The sequence below is a fragment of the Thamnophis elegans genome, chromosome 1, assembly GCF_009769535.1.
Source record: "Thamnophis elegans isolate rThaEle1 chromosome 1, rThaEle1.pri, whole genome shotgun sequence".
In the NCBI taxonomy this organism is placed as follows: domain Eukaryota; kingdom Metazoa; phylum Chordata; class Lepidosauria; order Squamata; family Colubridae; genus Thamnophis; species Thamnophis elegans.
This window is the reverse complement of record NC_045541.1, coordinates 31,791,537-31,817,269: the sequence shown is the minus strand read 5'-3', so window position 1 is coordinate 31,817,269 and position 25,733 is coordinate 31,791,537. Positions and strand designations below refer to the sequence as shown.

The 25,733-nt window shown below is 40.1% G+C and overlaps 2 protein-coding genes across 5 annotated transcripts in view; one reads left to right on the top strand and one right to left on the bottom strand.

Annotated features, from left to right (window-relative positions):
• SLC4A10 (solute carrier family 4 member 10) overlaps positions 1-15,435 on the top strand; it is a 61,857-nt gene extending 46,422 nt beyond the window's left edge. For all 4 annotated transcript variants that reach the window (XM_032231398.1, XM_032231381.1, XM_032231390.1 and 1 more), the window contains 3 exons: positions 2,434-2,501; positions 4,103-4,219; positions 11,603-15,435. In XM_032231398.1, coding sequence (XP_032087289.1) covers positions 2,434-2,501; positions 4,103-4,219; positions 11,603-11,669 — 252 coding nt within the window. In that variant the 3' untranslated portion in view covers positions 11,670-15,435. The remainder of the gene's footprint in view (positions 1-2,433; positions 2,502-4,102; positions 4,220-11,602) is intronic.
• Positions 15,436-19,161: 3,726 nt separating this feature from the next.
• DPP4 (dipeptidyl peptidase 4) overlaps positions 19,162-25,733 on the bottom strand; it is a 71,450-nt gene continuing 64,878 nt past the window's right edge. The window contains exons 24-26 of the mRNA XM_032210812.1: positions 24,641-24,713; positions 24,133-24,206; positions 19,162-20,491 (exon numbers count right to left, since the gene is read on the bottom strand). Coding sequence (XP_032066703.1) covers positions 20,393-20,491; positions 24,133-24,206; positions 24,641-24,713 — 246 coding nt within the window. The 3' untranslated portion in view covers positions 19,162-20,392. The remainder of the gene's footprint in view (positions 20,492-24,132; positions 24,207-24,640; positions 24,714-25,733) is intronic.

Sequence of the window (25,733 nt, the reverse complement as noted above, 5' to 3'; positions counted from 1 at the left end):
GAGAAATAGAGAGAGAGAAAAATACAGTAGGTAGGGAGAGAGAGAGAGAGTAGGTAGGTAGGTAGATGTTTCCAGGTATATTTATCCATGTGTTGGAGAAAGAAATCGCTGACAAACCTTAAGACTTTGTTTCTGCTGGTACAGGACTTGATCAATGTAATTCTCATTAGTTAAAGAGCTTTCCAAAAGGAAAAAAAAAGTTTTTTCATTCTGCAAACCTCTGAAAAACGGGCCATTTCCCCCCAATAATAGGCATGAATAGCCTGGGGGGGGCTTGCAGAGTGCTCCTGGGGGGGTGGGGGGCCAAAAAAGAGAAAAAAATGACCAATTGTTCACGGAAACGGGCCCATTTTTTGTCAAAAAAAATTGCATGCATAGTCTTATGGAAGGTTATAGAGTGCTGCTGGGGGCTGGAGGGGAGGCAAAAAATGACCTATTTGTTGCTCATTTCTGCCCTCCCCAGCCCCCAGGAGCTCTCTGAAAGCCTCCATAAGGCTAGGCAGGGCCATTTTTGTGAAGGGGCGGGGCTTCGGGAGGCAAAAAATGCTGTATTCGATGTATAAGACACACCCAGATTTTCAGCCTCTTTTTTGAGGGAAAAATGTGCATCTTATACTCCGAAAAATACAGTAGTTTTATTTAATTCCCATTGAAGTAAGTGGGAAACTAACTTAACTTGTATTGCTGATGTTGACGTAGTCATTTAAATGCATTTGTCCCATTCCCCCCCCCCTCAATTCTCCCTCTGCCCACACAATACATATGTCTTTACTTACAAAGGGGCGCTTAGAATAGATTTGTTGTTACGAATCTGTATGGCCATTTTTATACCTTGACCACATTTGAATGCTGCTTTCTTGTATTGCCTTTCCACACAGTTCTATGTTTATAAATAAACTTGCTTTTTTTTTTTTTTTTTTAAAGGCAAATGCAGTTTTAGGCTGCATTTACAGAAGTAACATTTCCAAACCATCGGGGATAATAGATGACAAACTAAGAGTTTCACTATAGTATTTCTTTTATCAAGTATAATGCTTGAGCTAATCATACCTCTAGTGGATACTTGTCCAGCAGATTGAGTAAAAAAAAGCCAAAAAATCATCAAAAATAGCTGATTTTTGAATGGAAAGAATCTAGCAGAAGTACCAAATTTTATTTGAATGCAGTTGCTATTAGGGTTATCTGTTGCTCTCTCTTCACTTAAGAGTATAAGACTAATACCAGATGACTGAGTTTCAAACCCCAGGTTTCCAATAAGGCAATTGGTTTAAGACAGTGATGGCGAACTTTTTCAGCATCGAGTGACAAAAAGGGAGCGCACATGCATGCACACTCTTCAAGGCCACAACCCGGAAGAGGAGTTGCCTGGAAATGAAATTCCAGTTTCTGGGGCATGCATGCACACCAGTCAGCTGGTCTTCCGGTTTCTGACATGCATGCGCACACGACGATCAGCTGGCTGGCATGCATGTGCGCACCAGAAACCAGAAGCCCACTTCTTCTGGTTTCCGGCACTTCTGCACGCATGAAGGTCAGCTGATCATCGCGCACGGATGCACACCAGAAATCCAGAAAAGGAATGGGCACCGCCACCCGTGCCAGGTGGCATGGCTCTGTGTGCCACTTCGGGCATACATGCCATAAGTTCGCCATCATGGGTTTCAGAGAATATTTGTAGTTTAAGGTTAAATTGTAGAATCCTTGGTGCTCTCTGAGCTTGGTTGCTTTTTCGCTTACAGACTGATGGTGTTACTTAAATTGATAATGAAATGTCTGCAAGAAAGTAACCAAGCACCAAGGATTCCATAATTGGTTTAAGCTTCCTGCCAATGGGCAAAATCAAGGCAAGGGAATCAGTATTGTTTGGCTGAGCTGGACTGCTTGAAGGAGGAGGAGAATATCATGAAATTAAAGAAGATATAGAATGTTCCCAAAATGCAGTTGTGCTATTTCTATTGAAATAAATAGAAATTACACACAAAACAAGAGAAGTACTGCAAATGGACTATCTACAGTATCTTCTATTCTATATCTATCTCTGCATCTCTCTATATCATCTGTCTGTCTATCATATTTCACTCTCTGTCTGTCTGTTTGTCTGTCTGTCTGTCTGTCTCCCTCTCTCTCTCTATCATCTCTATCTAATTTCATAATTTTCATTTTCATTTCTCATTTTCTAATCTTGATTTGTACAGCAAAATTGGCAGGGGAGAGCAAATGCCTAACTTTTGGCACCTACAATTTCTAAGAGGATTTATGAATGAGAAAAATCACTGAAATGACATTTGATTTTCTCAGAACAATTAAAAAAATATTTGGATGGAAAAGAAGTGAAGAAATTATGCTCTTTTTAAGGGGAAGGGATTGGATCTGAAAATTGCAATATTGCTGCAATAATTTGTTGGTCAACCTCTCCGTTTTCTTTGGTCTTAGGAGGAACAAAGTATGTTAGCAATGGAAGAGGAAGGAACAGTCCAGTTGCCACTTGAAGGACACTGCAGGTAAACTACTCAGAACTAATTGTGTTCCCTGTCAGTGGGGAAGTGGATCTTGGCTTCTCTTGATGCTTTAGAACCAAAAGCGATGCAATGCAGTAGTTTCATAACTGGATTGAGGATGAGTGAATTTAACTATTTTCCCCATCCCCTTTTTCCAATTAAACTGGAAAGCTATAAAAGCTATAAAAATATTTCCCCCTTTTTAACCCCAAGATTCAAACCAAATTCTGTGATTTCTATTTTTAAAAAAACAAAAGCCCCATTGCTTTCATTCTGTGCTAGAAGAAAACCTTTGCATCTCCTTTGATTTTGATGATGATAACCAGGGGTGGGTTCCTGCCAGTTCTAACCTCTTCTATAGAAGAGGTTCCACAAATCTACAGTGCTGTTTAGAACCGGTTCCAGGTCCTCCCCCCCATCCATCCACACATCAAGATGAAGAGCGAGAGGAGGAATTCTGGGAGTTGAAGTCCACAAGTCTTAAAGCTGTCAAGTTTGAACACCCCAGGGGGGTTTTCTTTTAAAGGGTTAGGGGTGCAAGGGTCTTGTAACTTGACAGCTTTAAGACTTGTGTGCTTCAAATGCCAGAGTTTTTGAGCCAACATTTTGGTTGCTAAGCAAGAGCGTTGTTAAGTGAGTTTCACCACATTTTACAAGTTGGTCACGCCCACCCAGTCATATGACTGCCAAGCCACTCCCACCCAGTCATATGGCCAGCAAGCCACTCCTACCCGGTCACATGGCCAACAAGCCACTCCCGCAAAGCAGGCCACACCTACAAAAGAGGTTCTAAAAAAATTTGAAACCCACCACTGATGATAACCCTGGTGCAAAATTTAAAAAGTGGGGATCTCATTATATAACTCCCAGCTCATTTCTGGTTTGGCTCTTATTTGGAGCTAAACTTTTAAAAATGCCTATTGGTCTATATATGGTAAAGCTGGATCATGTCTAGCCCAATAAAGAAGCTGCCTTAGTTCCAGAGCTAGGCTCTTTCTACTTCATAATTGCCCATTAGTGGCTCTGGGTGACTCTCAGCCAGAAGCCCCTGGAGGTCCCAGGGAGCAAGCGGAGGCTTTTGCCATGTGAAAAGCAGATCATTTGTCACTAGGGGGGGTAGCTCTTCGTAATGGTGCACAGCCACTCAAATCTGAAGTGGGAAAGGAAGTTCGGAGGTGATGTATGCACACATCACTGTTGGTGATGTGAAGTAACCTGAAAGTAACCACCTTTTCCTGAACCCTCCAGGAAAATAGATGTTTCAATGAAGGTGGCACCAATAGGGTGAGAAATAATCTTTGAATGCCGTTGCCACTTTCTTAACTCAACCAGGAAATCCATCACATCTTCTGTTTGTAATTGAATCACTCCAAACTGAATGGAGGGCAAATAATTCAATTCATTTGATCGAAAGTTTCCCCTTGAAGAATGCTTTGATTGAATCTCCTTTGAAATAAATTGCCCAGTGAAAGTTTCACACAGTTCTAGCAGGTCATTTGAATGAATACCTTAAAACAGACGGACACACTTCTTCTCCTTTGGCTGCATTAAATGGTAAAATTCATTGTTTGATTGTGACTCTGAATGCGCCGATTTTATTCTAGAGATGACCCATCTGTAATAAATATTTCTGATGAGATGGCAAAATCAGATGTATGGAAGACAATGTTGATAACATCAGAAAATGCCAAGGACAAGGAGTCCAGCTTTCCTGCTAAAAGGTTTTTAAAATATTTTTATTTTATACAATTTTTAAAGTGAGGTTGACTGAATCCAGTATATTGAGCTGAACAGGTTCCATTCTAGATACCTTTTATTTCATAATTCATGGTAGCCAAGGATCAAGTATTTGCTTTGCTTAGCAAAGTAAAAGCATATACATTTATTACTTAGATTTACATAATGTGATCATGGATGCATTCGATTGATTTTGGGGGGAATCCCCAAAGTATGAATAATATAACATCAATCTGAAGGAAGAGCCTATAAAAGTGCACCCTAAATATGTACACACTAAGCTATTGCACCAACACGCAGCTTCTATAATAGCGGCAGTAACCGCCTGGCCTTTCAGACTAGCAACCTTTAAGCAACCTTAGTCAAGATGACCAGTGACAAGGGATCCTGCAAACTCTAATTTGGCAACATCTTGACCTTTATAACTGCCCACAGTTGTTTTAGTAAAGATTTTACAGACCCTGGGGGGTATAACTTGGGAATTTTTCCTTCCTTCCCCAAAACTATGAGAACTCCAAGAGAATTTTCTATAGGATGTAGAAATAGAGCCTAGAACAAAATATTGCAATGCATCTTTGCCCCCTTGAAAAAGTGCTTCTATTCAGGGATCATATTGGCTAACCTCTAGAATACCATAAGCTAGAAGCAGCTCAGGCAAATATTTCCACCCCATTTCCCCTCTCTCTTCAATCCAAATGGTTATTTGCACTGGAGCTCACTGGATTGAGACAGGGCTCTTCTCTGAAGAAATCGTATTGAAGCACACATGTCGGATCCCTGGCACAGAGGTCTCTGGACAGCACAGCTTGTGTGCCACCCACATGGATCCCTGCTAGTCTGTTTGGACTAGTGTATATCATCAAGGGAATTGGGATAGCTAGAATCACTCTGGGAATCAATATAATCCCTTGATATAGACACAGATTTTCATGCCTCATACATACAGAGTCCTCCATATGGGAAATTATATCGTACTGGGGTGGGATATAAGTAATCTCTCATCTGAACCCTCCTTTCTTTGTAAAACTACACAACAAAAGGCTTAGCACACTTCTCAGGTACATTCTCCATTCTGTCCCTTCTTCTTTCCTGATCTTCTTGTCTCACAAAAAGAGCTTGTTTCTCTCAATATAATTGTAGTAAAGCAGCAGACATTGTATAGTGTTTATAGACTCTTAAAACTAGCACAAGAGACATGTGCTGATAATGCTAAAGGGTTCCTTATGAAGGGCCTGCTCAGTCCCTCCTGTCATCACCTCTTTTAAAACTGAGCTGAATTACTGGGTGCTACAGAGATTCTGGCGGATATAAGCTGATTCTCATATAAACCAGAATTGATCTATTTTCTGGTGTGATCTTATTGGGAAGGGTATTACAGATGATGTGTTTTTTTTTAAAAAAAAACCCAATTAAATAGTTTCTGCCTTCAGGTTTATAATCTAATAGATACAACACAGAGAAAAGCAGGAGGGAAGGGAGTGGAGGGAGACACTATTTCTTTAAAGGACACTGTGCTCCAGAGTGAGAACCTAATAGAATTGCTACTCCTAAATGACAGGAAGAAAAGGGCTAAAAAAGGTGGACTTTCCTGCCTGAATAAAATATCATAAGTGAAGATGTAACATGCATATAAGTAACAATTGGAAAGGGCCCTTCCCATAAGGAGATGACTAGAAGTAGGTTACTTCTGAATGGCCAGAGCATAGAGGATATGGGCATAAGGAGCCCTCTCTCACTTTTTCCATCTTCCAAGGCTGCTAGGCCCCTGCGTAAAAGGCAGGTTTATTTGTGTGATAATCTCTGTGTAGGGTGTTGAGGTAAGTGCAGTCTTGTTTAACTACTGTTCCCTCAGTTACTATTCATTCTGAATTAACATGGTTTTCTACTTGATTGTTCCATTATCACATTCCTACCATAAGCTCCCCTTCCTAAACTCTAGAAGCTGATTTCCCAAAGGTAAGATCCTTTCCCCAAACCTTTGTCTTGATTGTTACTGTGTGGTATCTTTTGAAATGTTCACAAATGTATAGTATGTAAATTTTGGGGAGACAAAATGCATTTCAAAAGGATACGAAAAGCACATTTGGAAAATTGTGTGGATGCATTCAGCTTCATTTTACCAAATATCATGAATAACACTGACACATGAAACTTGGAAGAGATACTTGTTTTAGCCACAATCCAGTGGTGAAGTTCAATTTTTTTTACTGCCGGTTCTATGGGCGTGGCTTGGTGGGTGTGGCAGGGAAAGGATACTGCAAAATCTCCATTCCCTCCCAACTCCAGGGGAAGGATACTGCAAAATCCTAATTTCCTCGGGAGGCAGAGAATAGATGGGGGCGGGGCCAGCCAGAGGTGGTATTTGCCAGGTCTCTGAACTACTCAAAATTTCCGCTACTGGTTCTCCAGAATCTGCTGAATTTCACCCCTGCCATAATCCTTCACTTTAATAAAGTAGCAGGAAGGAAAGATGTCAACTTGAGTCTTGGTATTTTGTCACCCCAAAATAGCATGCTGCTTTTGCCATGGTCTTCCTCTCCCTCAGCAGCATAAACAAGATGATTTTGAGATTAATTCATACATTCCATTGGGTAAGATGCTGCAACAGCATTATTTCAGACTGGGATCAGCTTCATCCTGCAGTCAGCATGGTCACTGGTGTTCTTTTTTTTCATGAAGGGAAGAATGTATTTGAAAGTCATGTTTCTTTTCCCCCAAAAAATTAAGGATGGGAAGAGAAGCAGGTGGCTCTGGGAGCTGTACTGCTTTCATTCCCTCCCTTCACCATCCCCATTACCATTCACAAACATAAAATAAACCCCAAACAATAGTCATTTCCCATCCAATGCTTTTATGTCAACATGGCTGTTAGGTAAGCTCCCCTTTGGGAGAGCGAGTACATTCAGAGAAGTGTTGTTAGAGTTGTGTTGGAGAACACACAAACCAGCATACAGAGGCACTGCAGTTTAAATAGGCTTTTACTTTCGTGGAAATAGAAGTATCAGAGTCCATCAAACAGTCCAAGTCATACACGGATAAGACAGTCAGTCATCAATGTCTTTCAGTAAAGGGATAATCCAAATAACATAGTCCAGTATCATATAATCAGTTCGGTACTCAAAGTTTGCTAACAGTTGCAAAACTTACAATAGCTCACGGCACTTCCAGCTTCCAAAAACACTCAGATCAGATCAGCCCAGCATCTAACGAACAGAGAGCTAACAGTCGTTCTGGCTCCCTCTTATGGCTGATTGAGGAAAACAGCAACCAATCACATTTTACAGTATGCTTTAAAGAAACAGGTACAACATTGTTACATGATTTATATATTGCCAACCCAACCATTAGATTATATTCCTAACAATGGCCCACTGCAACTCTCTGGAAAATAGGCTGAAAAACAGTCTCCAATGCCCATCCTGACTCTGGGTGAATACCTTCCTTCAAGCTGTTTTTTTAATAGCTTAGGAGAAATTTCCGGACAGTTAGAACAATTAATCAGTGGAACAACTTGCTTCCAGAAGTTGTGAGTGCGCCAACACTGGAAGTTTTTAAGAAGAGATTGGGCAACCATTTGTTTGAAATGGCATAGGGCAGGGGTGTAAAACTGGATTTGTTCGAGGGCCAGATCAGCATTGTAGTTCTCCGCCATGGGCTGCCTTGGGGGGGGGGATCCGACAGACACCTCCTGCAGTCCCCTCCCCCACCCCATGTCCAGTTTTGGCTACCAGAGGCACTGCAGTCTGTGTTATTTCCAGGCCGGCCCAGCGGGTCAGATTTTAGCACCCCACGGGCAGGATCCAGCCTATGGGCCTTGAGTTTGACACCCCTGTTATAGGGTCTCCTGCTTGAGCAGGAGGTTGGACTAGGAGACCTCTGTTATTCTGTAAGCTTCAGCAACAAGAGAAGAGCCTGCGCTGAGAGGAAATTGTGAAGTTAGATTGTACACCAATAATAACAGAAGTATAACAGAACAGCAAGTCTTTTCAAAGGAGCTCTAGATCTGAAAAGACCTGGTTGTTAGAATGTGGGGCCAGTATGTTTGATTGCAAGACAATATTTAGTTCATAGATGTAAAACTGGGCCTTGGTTGTGCCAGTAATATACTAACCAAAATGTGCCAAAATTCTACATTACTGCCCTTACTATTAGCAGGGGGCAATATTTGTGGCACAAGTACAGCTAAGACTGGTAACAATCCATACAGTCTCATCTTATGAAAATGCATTATGTGAAAACTTTATATGATCAAAACTATGATAGGCAGTAGAAGTCAATATTTAGCGGCCCTTGTAATGCTAAGCCTAACAAATGGAAAACAGCTATGTACAATGTAATAGCAAATGATACAGCCCATGAATGAATGTAATGAAATAAAAATAATAGATATGAAGAGAAAGAATGGAAAATAGGAATAAAGTGGAACAGATTGAATAAAGGTGGTCTGATCTAGGAGAATGGAGTTGATGAATACAGACACAAAAATGAAGTTGTAGTCTAATTATGAATGAAAGGGGTAAATTTTATATCAGTAGATATGGATTAGTGTCATTTAGTTGCTGTGAAATTGTATAAATGTTTAGGGTTGTGTAAGTGCATATTCTTGTGCCAGGGAATGGTGGTAATTGACTGACTTGAGTTATGATTTGGTGGACATTATGTAACAGATGCGATGGAGGGGAGCAGAATTATTCTGTTAAATGACAGAAACCACATGGATAGTTGCGGGCAAGGCAAGGTAATGCAGAAAAAAATGCACCATTTGAATACAAATAGAATAAAAATGATGAGTATTTTTCAAGTATCTGTGTAGAAAAAGATTTGTTTTTGAATATGTGGTTTAAGTTTTAGTCTATTCATGAATACATGCAACAAAGAGATGAAAGTAGATATAAACTGCTAATTTATTTGCTAGTTCATGATGAAATTTTGAGATAATTTGTGAAGAATAAAATGATGATCAAATATTTTAAAAATGGGTCAGACCATTGATTGATAATGTCAAGACTGGACATAGACACAAAGGGAGAAATGAAAGAAATTCATAGAAGAATGAATGAAAGTAGAATAACTTTAGAAAAAGAAAGTACAAATCCTGTGTGGAAAAACATGTTAGATAGATCAATATCACAACAAAATGAATGGAATGTGGAAGCAAGGAAAAAGTTGTGGAAGATACTTGGAACTAAGTGAATGGAATTATTGAGTGTTATTGAAGTAACTGGAATGGGTAGCATGAAAAACAGTATTGAAGGGGGAATGAAGTAAAAGTTGCCATGGATAAGAAAAAGTGAACATAAGAGAATGATTACCGCTGAAACTAAGGATGAGTGAAAAATATTAGACAACGTCTATTGGGAGAAAAACAGTAGGAAAGAAAGCAAGTGATGGTGAAAAGTAAAAAAAAAGTGTGTTTCCACAAGATGAGTGGAATGGGTGTTTTAGAGATTTGTATGTGAATGATAACAATATGCTGAAGAGTGCAATTGAAATAAATTCTAAGAAAGAAGAAATACCAAGAAGAAAGTAAGGAAAAGGTAGCCTTATAGGTGGTGAGAATGTTGAAAACTGGTAAAGTTGCAGAAGTGGAAGATCTAACTGAAGAAAATGTTAAGATATGGTTGATAAGGTTTTGCAGATTAATTATTGGAAAAATACTGTAACCATTGCTCAAAACAAAAGGAAAGTTAGTAAGAGGGCATGACAAAACAACATATAAATGTGTCTGGGAAATTGTTGGAAAAAATCTGTTTGAGAAGCTATGAGAGGAGATGGTAACTAAACTTTCATCTTCCTGACTGGAAGAGCTGTGCAGAATACTGTAAATGTTTGCTTTTCAGCAGAACATTAATAAATGCATGACCACGAGAAAATGATATTATACACTTTTTGATTTATAGAAGCAAATGATAGATTAGGTGTCCAGATGATGTCTAATACAAATTTGTAGTCATACACACACACACACACACACACACACACACACATACAAATAAAAGGCCCGCGATGGCTTAGTGGCTAAGACACAGAATTTGTCGATCAGAAAGGTCGGCAGTTCGCCGGTTCGAATCCCTAGCGCTGCGAAACAGAGTGAGCTCCCGTTACTTGACCCAGCTTCTGCCAACCTAGCAGTTCGAAAGCATGTAAAAATGCAAGTAGAAAAATAGGGACCACCTTTGGTGGGACGGTAACAGCTTTCTTTGGGCTTTTGGCATTTAGTCATGCCAGCCACATGATCACGGAGATGTCTTCAGACAGCGCTGGCTCTTCGGCTTTGAAACAGAGTTGAGCATTGCCCCCTAGAGTCAGGAACGACTAGCATATATGTCCGAGCGGAACCTTTACCTTTACTTACTTACTTACATACATACATACATACATACATACATACATACATACATACATACATAATATTCAAACTTATAGCAGTCCTTATAGCAGTCATCATTTAGGAAGAAAAACCACAAGATAGTCAGGAAATGGGCGTGTCATGAGGTAAATCTAAAACAGTACACAGAACACACAGAAGAAAAAAGGCAGGGGAAAGGGAAATACCCCCTTATACTTACAGCAACCAATCATAGTGCAGATTGTCTCATGCATAAGTCAGCACTTTCTAACTAATCAACTACAACTGTGTGTTCTGGCCTATTGTATATTTTACTGTTCCAGCTACTAAATTCAATATACTCATTGTAGGTTTGAGTAAGCTTTCAAGTAAAAGCTTCCTATTACATTGTGTTGTAAATATTGCACACCTATTTTTTCTCATCCCCCCCCCCAACAGTATGACTTTTTTCTTGATGTTGCATCGAAACAACATTACTAACAGATAAAAAGCATGATTGCACATGTACATATTGATTGATTGAAACTTTTGATCCCATCTTTCTGTCAAACAACGGTCATGACAATAAACGATAATAATAAAAATAAGGCAAATAAATTGGATGATATTCTCTTGTTTCTGCAATTAAAATACCTTGTAAAGTTGTTATTTCGCAAGAGACATTTTCATTGCTGTTTGATCCTCATGCAATGTACTGTATCTTTTTTTTGTCTTTGTGCATGCAGATTTGTATGTCCGTTTTTAAAAAAATATCTCTGTTGCTTCCTCCTTATTTATCTGTGATGTTGACAATTTTCTTTGTAATCATAATCCACAAACAGCAGTCCCATTTCTGTTCTTGTGTCCCAGATTGAACAGTGTAGCATGAGAGCAGAGGCTGAAAGCATGGGGGCTGGGTGGGGGGGGGGGAAGGGGGGAGAAGGGAAGAGAGCCACTTCATTTACTCAGTCCCCCAAATGATGTGTTGCGGGAATACAACTGTGCAACTTCTTTCTTTCTCTCTTCTTCCCCCAACTAGCACTGAAGGCCGCCGAGAGAAGAAAGCTGACTCAGGGAAAGGTGTGGATCGTGAGACTTGTCTGTGACTTGCTCTTCAGTGTGTTTGTTTAAAAAAACAAACAAACAAGAGAAATGCAGGAGTGCCGCAATCATTAATGTTCCAGGTTTGATTGCCCCCTTGTACATCTTGTGCATCATCTCACAGTAGCACTGGTATAATGTAAGTGGTGCAGTATGTGCTTCAGTTCACTGTCTGCTCTTTGGTTCCGGCCGAAGCAATGCAGAAAATGGGGTTAGCCAATGAAACCATGTTGGGATTCCACAGTTGAAACCCTTGGGATATTTGAACCAGTGTTTCCATTCTAATCTCTCTCTGAAGAGGTGGACATATTTTCCTACTTTGCCTATGTGACTTATTTTCATAGCTTTTCCATACTAGAACAAACAAACAAAAAACCAACTGGAAATAATCTTTATTCAGATGAATAAAGGATTCAATTATTGAATCCATATTCTTACAATCGAAGAATTGTATAGTTTGGGGCCAACTGTTTCAGAAATCTAAAAGTAACAAAGGAAAATTCATTTTAGAGCTATTTTTCAATAATGAGTGCTTTAATCCTCCAAACTCATAACATTTTAAGGAAGTTACAACCCCCCCCCCCCAAGTTTAAAATCATGGCTTGTATGTGTGGGTGTACGATTGTATGTATGTGTGTGTGATTTAAAGGATGAGACCTATATTTGTGCAATTTCCTTGATTTAATACTGGATATTTAATATTTAAATTTATATATAACTGGAAAAATAAAACAATATAATATATAAAGATATATAGAATATAGTTAACATTCTCTCATCTTGTTTGAGGAAAAAAGCCACATCCATCGATGTGCACTATCCGTACAATATTTGTTGTGAATGCAAGCTGTTACTATTGTATCTTATACTGTACTGTACTAAATGTTGCAGTGGTAAGTCCAACAGCTGCATTGTGGAGATAAATAATTCTTATTTTTTTCCCTAACTTTCTGGATTATAATCCTTGATGGAAATGATCAGTAAAAATGATCCAGGGTAATCAATAGGGCAATTGCTTCTCATCAAGTGCATGCTTCCAGGCACAATCCATCCATAGTTAAATTTTTAAGACCTATTGATTTCAGGCTAATTGTTCAAGCATGCACTTTTTAAAAAAATACCAATGGGACCAAGGTGTGATTTGATTGTAATTTCATTTATTTCCCTTTGCTAATTAAGTTTGAAGTCAGGATCCCAATCTGAAATAAAAGTGTTGGCATTTATGGGCATGGCTGTTACTGATCAGGTCTCCGTTCTGCACAAATGTATGTTCAGTCTTTCTTAATAGTTTCATGTATTTGGAATCCACACTCTTTCTGTAGAAGCCATATAATATTATTACTGTCTTGAATTTTATGATAGCCAAGCTACATCTTTTCACCCCAGAAAACAACTTCAAAGAGGGTCCATTGTCAAGCAGGTTGCATGTGCTGGACAGCTCCCCATTCTTGGCCATTTTCGGCTGCGGTCAAATACAGCCATGCCAAGTAACAGACTCATAGTTTTAGTAGGGTGCCTGACCACAATTCTTTCAGGGCACTCTCACCATAATAATTATCCCCATGGCCAAAGCCATTGGTTGCTCATTTGGAATGGGCATAAGAAACCTATGGCTGCATATTCGTGAAGGAAGCTACAAGACTCTGTGTGTGTGTGTGTGTGTGTGTGTGTGTGTGTGTGTGCGCGCGCGCATGCTTCGGTCTAGCTGGTTGGCCAATCTGCTGCAGAGAATGGTCACAAGGTATGAAGGCAGATGGGAGAAGGGGAATGTCCCAAGCACCTGTGAGAATGAATGCATTGTGAGTAAAATAAAAGGGCAATATAAAAAACATTTTAAATTTTAAAAATGGTTTTGCTTTCTTTGGGGGAGGGGAGGACATTAATAAACAATTAATCAGATCTTACAAGCTCACCAATGGTTTCAAGAATCAGGAAAATATACCTATGGGATTTCAACATACAGGCTTTTTCAAGTTCCAAGTTGCCCTTACTATGGGAAGAATCCTCAGCTGAGATCTGCTGCCAGGTATGGCAACAGCCTGATCAGTAGGACTTGGTAGCTAGAAGAGAATAAGGAGGCAGAATCAGTGATAGGAACCAGCCCTGATTCTTGTTTGCTAGTCAGGGACCTGGAAAAGTTGCAGTTGTTGAACTGACTTCTCCGTTGAAGTGTTTGAGTGGGTGCCATACACGAAGTTAGGTCTGTGTATAAGAAACACTAGGAAAACTTTAGATGACGCATTTGTGCCTGTTTCTCTCCAAAGGATCATGAACTTCAAAGCATATACAGTACATGTTGACAGGAACATAGGACCAAAGAATAGGGATTTTCCAGAACAGAAAAAAGGCATAGTTCTTTTTACAATTTGGAACCTTTTAGCATATCTTTTAAACACAGTTTGCTTATAGAAGGCTTCCTCCTTTTCCCCCACTCCATTAGATCCACCCAGTGGGTCCAAGCAGCAGCCATTTAGATTCTGGTCTTTCCTGTAGAACAGGAGTAGGGAACTGTGGCCCCTTTATGGCTTGTGGACTTCAACTCCCAGAATTCCTGAGCATGGCTGGTTCAGGAATTCTGGGAATTGCCCATAAGTCATAAGGGGGCCATAATTCCCCACCTTTGTGTGGAGCATCTGCTATGGTTGTAGTCAAATGCATCCACCAGCTTCAGATTTTTTTCACCCTGTTCAAGTAGGAAATATGGAAAACCAAGATTAAGGAGCCAAGGCCTTGCCATAGACACGTTCTCTTCTATCATCAGTTAAAAGAGAATGTATTCTTGCCTTTTGCAAGAAAGTTGTAGCCTTAAGAGCCATGTGTGTGTGTGTGTGTCTGTGTCTGTGTCTGTGTCTGTGTGTGATTGACAGCATCCGCTCAATTGCAGGAGCTTGGGAATGGCTGCTTTGAGAAATGGGCCTCATCCATCTGCACAGGCTACTCTTTCTTCAGTGATAGCGGGGTAAGAGTCTAGGCTACCCAATTCCATATGCCTTGTGCTTTGAACACAGTATCACACCAGCTGCTTTTGTGCCAAAAGTAGGCAAAATTAGATTTACATAATGAAAAGCATTGCTTCTGAAGTTATTTTTGATGCCCAGTATTAGCAGGCTCTCAGTGTTGTCTAAATAACCTCAAATTCATGTTATGCAAATGATAGATTCAAAGGAAAAAAAACACACATGGACTAAAATGTATGGATACATCTAGATAAAAGTATGACTCTGATAAGATTAAAATGCTTTGTCATTGTGTACTGGATGATCCCTTGTAACATTCCAAATGAGTCTCTTAATAGCCATGCAATGTAGAGTGGTCCATGAAGAGAGACTGCTGGTATTTTTTTATGCTAATGTGCAGAACAATCTACTCAGCTTTCTGGACACTAAAAATTCATGGACTGAATTATTCTGCAGTATTGCTATTCAGGATTTTGGAGGGCTCTTTTTTAAAATAGATATCCTGTTTTTGTGTAAGTATCAATCCCAACATTTTCAAATCACAATAAGAGAGTAAAATGCAACTGGCAATACTATATTTACTTTTGATTTCCCATTTCCAGGTCAAATTGCTTAATTTCTTGGATGTAATTTATTAAAAAGTTTTAAGTGTACATGTGAATAGAGTGTTGTTTTTTCATGATTCAAGAAATGTTATCCAGAAATAAATATTTATCCTAACTGTTCTTCCTGTTTATATTTTAACATGCCTATGTTTATTGCTTATGATGCAGACAAAGTACATTGTCATTAATCTTTTGTGGCACGACATAACCGCGGTAGACTAAAGCGCGCCGACAACACCGCGGCGCTAAAACCGCGATGTCAAAAGCGCGCCCACAACAGCGCGCCAACAGAAGCGCGATTTAACTTAAGGTAAGGTTTAGGGTTAGGTTTTGGGTTAGGTTTAGGGTTAGGTTTAGGGTAGGTTTAGGGTAGGTTTAGCGTTAGGTTTAGGTTTAGGTTTAGGGTTATTTTTAGGGTTATGTTACAGCGCACTTCTGTTAGCGCGCTGTTGTCGGCGCGCTGTTGTCGCGCGGTTTTGACGGTGCGGTTTTGTCACCGCGCTTTAGTCACACGCGCTTTAGTCTACCGTGGTTTTGTGGTGGAACCTAATATTTTACACAAACACAAATAAGATCTTATACAAGGATTTATCCAACATTCATAGCTAATCAGCACTCTCCCCTTTGACCATTGCAGCAGTGAGCTGGTGGCCAAGGTGGCGCAGTGGTTAAATGCAGCACTGCAGGCTACTGCTAGATCAGCAGTTCAGCGGTTCAAATCTCACCGGCTCAGGGTTGACTCAGCCTTCCATCCTTCCGAGGTGGGTAAAATGAGGACCCAGATTGTTGGGGGCAATATGCTGACACTCTGTAAACCGCTTAGAGAGGCCTGAAAGGCCTATGAAGCGGTATATAAGTCTACTGCTATTGCTACTGCTATTGGTGCTAGCTAGTCCTGCTCTCAGGCCTTTCTCATAGTAAACATGCAAACTTTAGATACTGCAGTTCTCTGCATCAAGAGCCAAACATTAAAATTCATTATTCTAATGAATTTTAATCAATCCTAAGAGATACATTGTGCTATTTCATATCTAAATCAATACATGAATGCTTTTAACAGCATCTATCAGACTTTAGCTAATCTCCAAAAAGCTAATCAAAGTTAGACTAGATGAGTCATTGGATGGGACGCTACCAAGAAATTTAAACAAAATTGAGGAGACAATGGCAACCCACTTACATCTTGTTGCCAAGAAAGCTACATTAATATATCTATGAAGCCACCAGAAGTTGAGTTCAAGTTGGAGAGTTTATTTGCTAAGAGTATCATTAACCATCAATAGATTGATGAATTCTACACATTTGCACCGATAAGGAATTACAGCATATTTTTGATTCTGTTTGCAACCCACTCTAGGATTCCTTTTAGAAAATGTTAAGATCCATGTATATTACACCTAAATTAGGGATGAGTAATCCTTAACAGGAAGGAGTGCGGACAGAGTAAAGTTCGGGTTAAGACGTCTCCGTTACCCCTCATGTATGTACTTATCATTCGGAGATGGTTGCATGGCTGTTGCATTAGCACTTCTATAAATGTTAATGTCATTTGAAGGTGCCTTGCCTTCCACCTGCCACCCAAGAGGAAGTTGAATCAATTAAATCAGCATGCAGCACTTGCATATCCACACAAAGCATAGTTCAGATTTGGGAGGTATTGTTCTGACTTAGGCTCCCCAAAAGCATGAAGCAAACTCCTTGTCCTGACAAAAATCCCTTTAATTAATTTTCTGTGAATTCTGCTCATTCACATCCAGAAAGTCTTTCAAGGGAGGATTTACAGTCACAGACCTTATCTGGCTTGGACAGATGAGACGCCGACATCTGCAAAGCTTGGCAAGGAGTCTCAGAAACTCAGAAACCAATTAAGCGAACTAATTGTCTCCTGCAAACTCCACTCCCCTTTTGCTCTTTTATTTCCTCTGGGAGGGGCCATTCATCATCCACCTGTCATCTTACTCCCAAGTCGCCCTCTGTTCTTTAGCTGTTCCCTTTGTCTGGCAACTCTGCGCATACACGCACTGGGAACATGCTCCAGCTATTCATCTGCCTCACTGATGTCTGACTCTGAAGGCAGCTGATATACTGGCATACTGCTCTGGCCCCCTCTCTGCCTCCGACACAGAACCTCATCAGAGCCTTCCCCAGAATCCAGGACTGGCCCATGCCATGTTCCTCCCCAACCTCCTCACTGTCCGAATCTGCTGCCAACCCCGCTGGCCGCTGGCAGGCCACAACAGGTATACACATCATCCTGTTTGCAATCATCTGTAATGCATGCTTATCCATCAACCCCTTCTCAGCATCGGTATGTGTTGATGCCTCCATGTAGTTGCAGACAAGTCTAAATCAAGCATTAAGAGGAATGGGGGAGTTAAATGTCTTTTGAGTTCCTATGTCTTCCCCACCCAAAATTGGAAACAAGAAACTAGGCTTCCAGGGTTTACCAATCATGATCAGAACAGGCTTTAAGGGACATATGTGGCCCTTGGGATGTAGATTGTCCCTCCTGTTCTACACAATTACAAGTATGTAGAACTGCAGATTCATATATGCAGACACTTGAGAAAAACCAATGTGAACCCATTGGGACTAATTCCTTACACAGGTATTGGTGTTATTCTTGATAGAACTAAATCCAGTCTTTTTTTTGCAAGTCTACAATTCCATTTATGTAAGAGCAAATTACATATGTATTTGATGGACTTCATGAATGATTGCCTGTTTTATTTTAAAATTCAGGCATCTGTAGATTTTAAGCAGAGCTAGCAGGAGGCATTTGAGAAGTAACAATATAGGACTGCTTCCTGGTGCAGAAACATACGGATTTTGACACTTTATATCTGCTTTATTTAACAAGCTTCCTGCACAACTTTCACTTCAAAGAAATCAGAATACATTTTCTTTCTTTGCTGAATTTAAAATCTTTATGACATGTATTTCAAAATGATTTTTGTTCTCCACATAGCTCTCCCTTCCCTTGTCTACTTTGAATTCACACCTAATGTCACTGACAACTCACCATGCCAGAAAAAGTAAGATTTGACACCGACTTACTGAATATAAAATACTCAACAAACTTTGTTACATGATACTAATAGGAACTGTCGCAATTATGAAAAGCTGCTAATATTCACTAAATTAATTTTTCCACTCATTAAAGAGACTCGAAGTACAATCCTATTAACTCCGCTTTTCCCAACCTGGATGCCCTTCAAATGATCTTCACCTCTCGGAAAGGGAGGGAAGCACAATTAATAAAAGCATAATTAAAAGCAAATTAAAATAACATAAAATCATGATCAATTACACTGAAACACTACGACTTGATGTTTTTTATGAAAATGTAAAAGATGCAGGCCAGAGAATTTCCCAAAGTTTAGGACCAACATTGGACTCAAAATTGTTGCAACATTTGTGGCTGAGGCTAACAAATAAGGGCCTAATCACACGTTTTAGTCTTTGGTAGTAGAAAATGATTTTATTGCATTACAGATAAAATACCAATATTTGCAAGGCAATCTATTTTAACAATCTCCACAGATTCCTTTTTAACCATAGTGACATTCATCCAACATGAATTTCATGCATAGAAAAGTTCTCAAACCATGTTTTGCTTCTCATTCTCATAAATTATATTACTCACCATAACAGAGGAACTAGACTTTTATTGCTGTCTTCATGGTTCCTATGTATGATGGGTACATATAATTATATCACATAGAGAACCAAACATGTATCACGGGTCTTAAATATGATATTAATCCAAATGAGGTATGATTAATACAGAGACTAAATATCTAATGGCTCAGATGTCTGCAATCTGGTTCCAATTGGCAATCTACTTCCAATTCCTGTGCTAATTCTCACCCTGTGGCATCTAATCTCACTCCTCATTCTGTGGAAACCATGGGTGTCTTCTAGCAATTGTTTATGAATATGCATTTCAGGCAGATTAGATATTCACAATCACTCTCACCCACTCTGGAACCCACTGCAAACAGAATCACTGGAAATGCTGCCTATGTGTGGGCCGATCCTACAGGAAAAACAATTTCCACTGTACTGCATACACACACACGTTGGAGATGGGAAACGTGAGATCATCTGGTATAGCAAGCATATAGAAAGCAGAAGGGAGAGAACTGGCTGCTTGCTGGCTCCAACAGCCTTCATAAAATTCCTTTTATTACACAGAGGTAACACCTGTTGCTCCCCCCCCCCCAAGTGTCCTGCCATTCTCAAGGTAGAAGCCTGACATCCTTCACTGGAACTGATTCATGGAAGCCCTTGGTGAGCCCAACGGGAACAATTCAAGTAGCTGGGTTTTTCATTGTTAGGTTATTATCAATTGCAAGCAGTTCTGGAAGTAGCCTGACTTGCTGGTTCTAGAGTGTCTCCTGAAATCCCCCCCCCCCCCGAATGTTCAAGAAAGAAAAAAACACTTTAATATTCCTGTCTCTCCTTTCCTCCTATCTGGAAGTATATTCTTATAACATGGCCATCTTGACTTTAAAGAAGTTAGAAGCTTGTAGAGCAGGGCGATCTTTCCTCTCTGCTTAAGCAAGACGCTTGATTGCAAAGCTCTCCCATCACAGGTTGATTTCCCTGTATTGGCTACTTTTTAATTGGTAGAAATCCACATATTTATAGAAAGCTGACCCACAGGATTTTAGATAAAGAAAAATGGATACTTAGTGAAATGATAAATTTTCACCTAAAATTAATACAGAGCGAACTCAAGCAGAGAATTCAAGTATTTTTTTTTCCTGGCTTAGAATGAACAGTTGATGAACTTGGATTAAGCCTTGTTTCAAAAGAGCAGCAGTTCCATATAGAAAAGACTAAGGCGTATTTCTGCCCCCAAGGCAATGATTGCTTACTGTAAGGAAACTTGCATTTTAAAAACACTATTATGCAAAATAGTCCTTGAGAAAAACAAAGAATTGAGTAGCTCCTACAGGAAACTTTGCAGTTCTTTGGTTTGTGCTCAGTGGATCCCTGCAGGTAATTGCAGAAATAAAGAAAAAAAATCACAGTTTCTTCATTTAATGTCAGCACCAATTAAATTGACTGCGTCATCCAATGAAATACGGGACAATTTACTAGAAAAGTCTTAAAACTTCAGAAGTTAACCAGCTTTGCACAGATAAGGCACTCCCAGTGTTATGGCAATTTAAAACACTGTTTGATAAAATGACTCATGTGATGGTAAATATGGCTGTGGGCATGTCCTCCAATTCCATGATCTTTATCTGTATACCACTGAAAAAAGAAAAACAAAAAATATCGATTATAAATGGTCCCCGTCACAAAACTGGAATGCTACAAGAATTTAGAACGTCCTTTGCTTTGTATCAGAGCAAACAACGCAATCTATTACTTGAGATGATAAAACACACATCCAGCATGCTAGATAAAGAAAAGCAGCACTTTTATGCCGCTGAAACCAGAACATCGTGAAAACATTTGAAGAAAGTTCCTTTTGTTTGTTTGTGGGCTAAAAATGGTAAATCCCAATTTTAATTTGCAGTAAACTATGGATTGTTTCCCATTTTGTAAATTTCACAGATTAATAGTTCCATGGAAGTCAAGTGGTCATCCTATGATAATCATAATAATGGTGACACTTGGTCAACATCTAATATTTATGCATACTAAAAAGGTCAGAAGACAAGATAATACTTGAGAGTGGAGTAGAAAAAGATGAAAGGGAAATACTGTGTACTGACTGTCTCCTTCTGAAAGGGAAAAGGGTGTTAGAAAGGGAAGAGGGGCTTTGCTTCCAGATACAACATATCATAAAACTGCTGCTTGAGAACTGATTAAAATCTTCTCCATGCTAGAAATCTATTCTTGCCTTATAGAAGTTATAAACACAGATCCTTTTGGTTTCTCTTTACCATGGCCATATGAATCCACAAGATGTAATTCCTGCCTTAAGCTTAGCATCCAGAGCAAAAGGAAGCTACAATGAATCACCACTATGTTGAGCTGGGGAACTGAGCCTAATTTTAGAAGTGTCCTAATAGGATGATGGAAACTAGAAGTGGGTGAGGCTGCTGCTCTCTTCAACAGGTCCATGCACTATTTATGCCAGAGGCAGTGCTATACAAAGAGACTCCTTGAAGCAAGAATAGGTTCCGTCCCATAAAAAAAAAAGCATGTGCTACACTACATTTCACCCCCAAATACTCTGGTCTAGCATATTTGTATTTCCTGATGGGATAGGGGCAGGGGTGAAATTCAGCAGGTTCTGGAGAACCAGTAGCAGAGGTTTTGAGTAGTTCGGAGAACCGGCAAATGCCACCTCTGACTGAGGTGTGAATGGAGATTTTGCAGTATCCTTCCCCTGCCACACCTACCAAACCACGCCCACAGAACTGGTAGTAAAAAAATTGAATTTCACCACTGGATAGTGAGAAGCAGATCTGAGCTAAGAAGACCTCCAAATGGCAGCCAATTAGGAAAGATTCCCTGTGTTTCTTTGCTACAGATTTTTGTGGCCCAGATCTGCTCACCCTAGATTAGGCCAGAAAGAAATTTGGGAGATTATACACATTATTTGTAGAAAAGTTGAGTGTTGGTATTGCACACATGCTGTGGACTTCAGGTTAGTGTTTAACTCCAGTTGGGACTGGAAGAATATCTGAGAGCACTCTTACAATTATAACATAGATAATACTACTATGTTGTAGATAGTATTAGCACAACTATGCCAGAATATAATTGAAGGCCTGGCCAAATATCACTCATCCATTTTTATGGGTCTATGCCAGAGGTGGGCTGCTCCCAGTTTGACCTGGTTTGGCTGAACCGGTAGTGGTGGTGGCAGGAGGCTCTGCCCACCCACCCGGGTACTTCTGTGCATGCACATAAGAGTTGTGCACGCAAGCACAAGTGGAACAGTAGTAAACTGGTTAGCAATCCACCACTGGTCTATGCACTTCTTGTGTGATAGATTCCAAGGAAGGAGGGGTGCGTTTCAGAGGAGTAGAGGCAAATCATTTCGGATAGTTTGGGTGAGAGAAAGAAGATGAAGACTAATAGTTTTCTGAGCATGGGCTTGCATAGATAGCAGACTGCTTTAGTTTGGCAAGATTCTGCCTATAGGCATGGATCGATAAAGAAATCTTCTTAGAAGAATCACTACATATCCTCCTTTGACGCCTGACATCTGCAACTTTCAACGATAGGTAAGAACATTTGGGAGAAGATGGGGTTTGCGTAACCATGGGAACAGTTTAGTTGCTCTCATCAGCAAGCCCTTTGTATGTGGCAGACCATGCGGCACACACAAGCACCAATATGCCCTTCATTCCACAATGCTCCACGAGGTCTCTGCTCTGCCTGGTTTCTCTTGAAAGAGCATTTTAAAAGAAAAATAAATGAAGAAGCTATAGTTTCTAGGGCTATAGTTATTTAGAAGAGTACATCTCCTCCCTTACACCCCAAATTCTACTGGGATAGTCACAAACATCCTGACTAACTTACTTTCTGATAAATGAGTATTCTATGCATTGGCCATGCTCATTACTGAACCCATTCTGAGAACGGGCAAGTTTCTATTTGGTGAATATACTCATTGTATATTCTCAAGTCCCCCACCCTTATCCTTACCCTTAGTACCTCTCAGTAGCAGGAAAACTAAATCGGTGCTTTAAAAAAGAGGGGTGGAAAAACCCATTGCTATCTACCTTGTATCTTCTCCCTTCCCAAATGCTCAAAAATACTTTCTATTATTGGTGCTGGTGCTGCTGCCCATAACTGGAGCAAATGACCAAGGTTTCCTGAGACCATGAAGCAAACTCCTTGTCCCAACAAAACCCCTTCTATTAAGTTACTGTGAATTCTGCTCATTCACTTCCAGAAAGTCTTTCAAGGGAGGATTTACAATCACAGACCTTATCTGGCTTGGATAGATGAGAGGCCGATATCTGCAAAACTTGGCAAGGAGTCTCAGAGTCACGAACCAATTAAGCAAACTAATTGTCTCCTGCAAACTCCACTCTCCTTTCGCCCCTCTTTTATTTTCTCTGGGAGGGGCCATTCATTGTCCATCTGTGGCCTTACTCCCAAGTTGACCCCTGTTCTTTAGCTGTTCCCTTCATCTGACAACTCTGCGCATGTGCACACTGAGAACAGGCTCCAGCTGTTCATCTGCCTCACTGATGTCTGGCTCTGAAGGCAGCCGATAACTGGCATACGGCTATGGTCCCTTCTCTGCCTCTGACACAGAGCCCTCATCAGAGCTTTCTCCAGACTCCAGGACTGGCCCATGTTCCTCCCCAACCTCCTCACTGTCAGAATCTGGTGGGCCAAAACACCAACTCTTCGCTTTAAAGGAAGTGCACATGCATCTATTTCTTACCCTGTCATATCTGCAACACTAATTTTAGTAATATGAATCTAGCCTCCTTCTCTTATACAGATAATCCTTGACTTATGGCCAGTGCTTAGTGACCATTCAAAGTCAGACAGATGCTCCCCCAACACCTCATAGGAAATTATGACCTGGTTCCAAAGTTACAATGGTCACCTGCGGTCACATGACTGCATTTTGGGCGCTTGAAAACCGGCCCACATTTATGGTCATTTGCAGCATCCTGCCATTATGTGATTGCAATTTATGATGTCTTTTTTCAGCAAAAAAAAGGCCCCATAACATCAAGTGGTCTCACTTAATGACGGCAATGTTGACTTAATGATCATGGTGATTTACTTAATGACCACTGCAAAAAAGGTAAGAAAATCGGGTGGTCATGGGATCACTTGCTTTACAACTCTTTGACTTATAATGAGCAGGCTCCATTAAAGCTATGAGTTGAGGACTATCTATATTCATTTCTTCACTGAAAATGTAAGCCAACATGTATGCTAAGCTTCTGATGAATCCCTTCACATACCATTGCTTGGAAATCCACCCCTGCGTCAACCAGAGCTTTTGAAATCTGGGCTGCTTGCTGAAAATGAACGTTATCTAGGAAGTAAGAACAGACAAACTGTCACAATAAATAGCAATAGCACTTAGACATATATACCACTTCAGAATGCTTTACATCCCTCTCCAAGCTGTTTTAGAGAGTCAGCATATTGCCCCCCAACAATCTGGGTCTTTATTTTACCAACCTCAGAAGGATGGAAGGCTGAGTCAACCTTGAGCCTGGCGAGATTTGAACTGCTAAATTGCAGGCAGACGGCAATCAGCAGAAGTAGCCTACAGTACTGCACTCTAACCACTGAGCCACCGAGGCTCATAAAAGCAGACTTAGATGGAAAGAAAGAACGGAGAACTCATCATACTAGCATTTTACTAGAGATTTATGAGACATGCAAGTCCTCAAGGCCGTTGCTTTCCTTGGCTTTGTTTTGTTACTAGTAGACGTATGACCAATGAGGTCTAACTCTGCTTACCATCTGCTGTTCCATGGATCAGGAGATAGTCAACCCTTTTGAAGTTTTCTGCTCTGGCCATAACTGTAGAGTTCTAAAATGTAAACATAAATAAATGATATAACCCTCTAAGTGAGTGATTCAAATACATATTAATACAACAAACTGTTATTTTAAATAAAAAGGAAAATAAAGGCTGCATATGTATGACCATGGTATTCATACAGCAATCGTAAATGTGAAAACCTCTCTGCACCTGTCATAAAGATGCCCTTATGTTGACTTCAGAAGGCAACAGATGCAGATGTTCCCTCTAAAGGGCTGCTGAAGACCGTTCACCAAGACTGAAAGTTCTGCACCAGCAATGAAAACAAAAGCTTCAACTATCATCACCAATACCCAAAGGCAGAACCCTGATGGAAAAATGACACTTCTGGAGAAGAGAAATGGAATGGTTGTGGATCCACTTAGAGAGGTTTATAAAAATAAGCCTTTTAACTTGCAAAGCTGATGTTCTAATTATTGCACCTGGGTCTTAATAGAAAAATATAACTTCTTCATTTACCTAAATGGCTGGACAAGTATCGAACACTTTTGGATAACTAAAGGGTTGCATAAAAGCTACTGCTGTTTATGCTCTGAAGATAAAGATAATTGCGAAATACAAATCTAAATAAGCAGGAGTTGTTACTCCTGCTCCTGTATGAACCAAAACATAACTTAGATAAGTTACTTCCCCACTGATACTCATTGGTAAAAAGAACTCACTGTATGCTACTAATCATCCAGGGTCTTAATACATGTTCAAACTATCTGTATAAAATGTTCTGTAAATTTAAAAATTTATCTCACACATTTATACCGTGCCCACGGATTGGTGGCAGCCATTGCGTTCAACCCTGCAAAGGTGTGCATGCATGTGTTTGTGAAAGCTCACATCCCACTTGCCAACTTTGTGTTGACAGCACAGGCTTCTAGTTTAGGGGAATAAACAGAAATAACTCCATGCCTGTTTTTCCCCTTTCGTGATTAGTACCATCAAGGTAAACACAACTTGCCACTTTTCAGAAGGAAGACAACTCAGCTTCCCACATGCAGCGAGTAGATGTGTAAA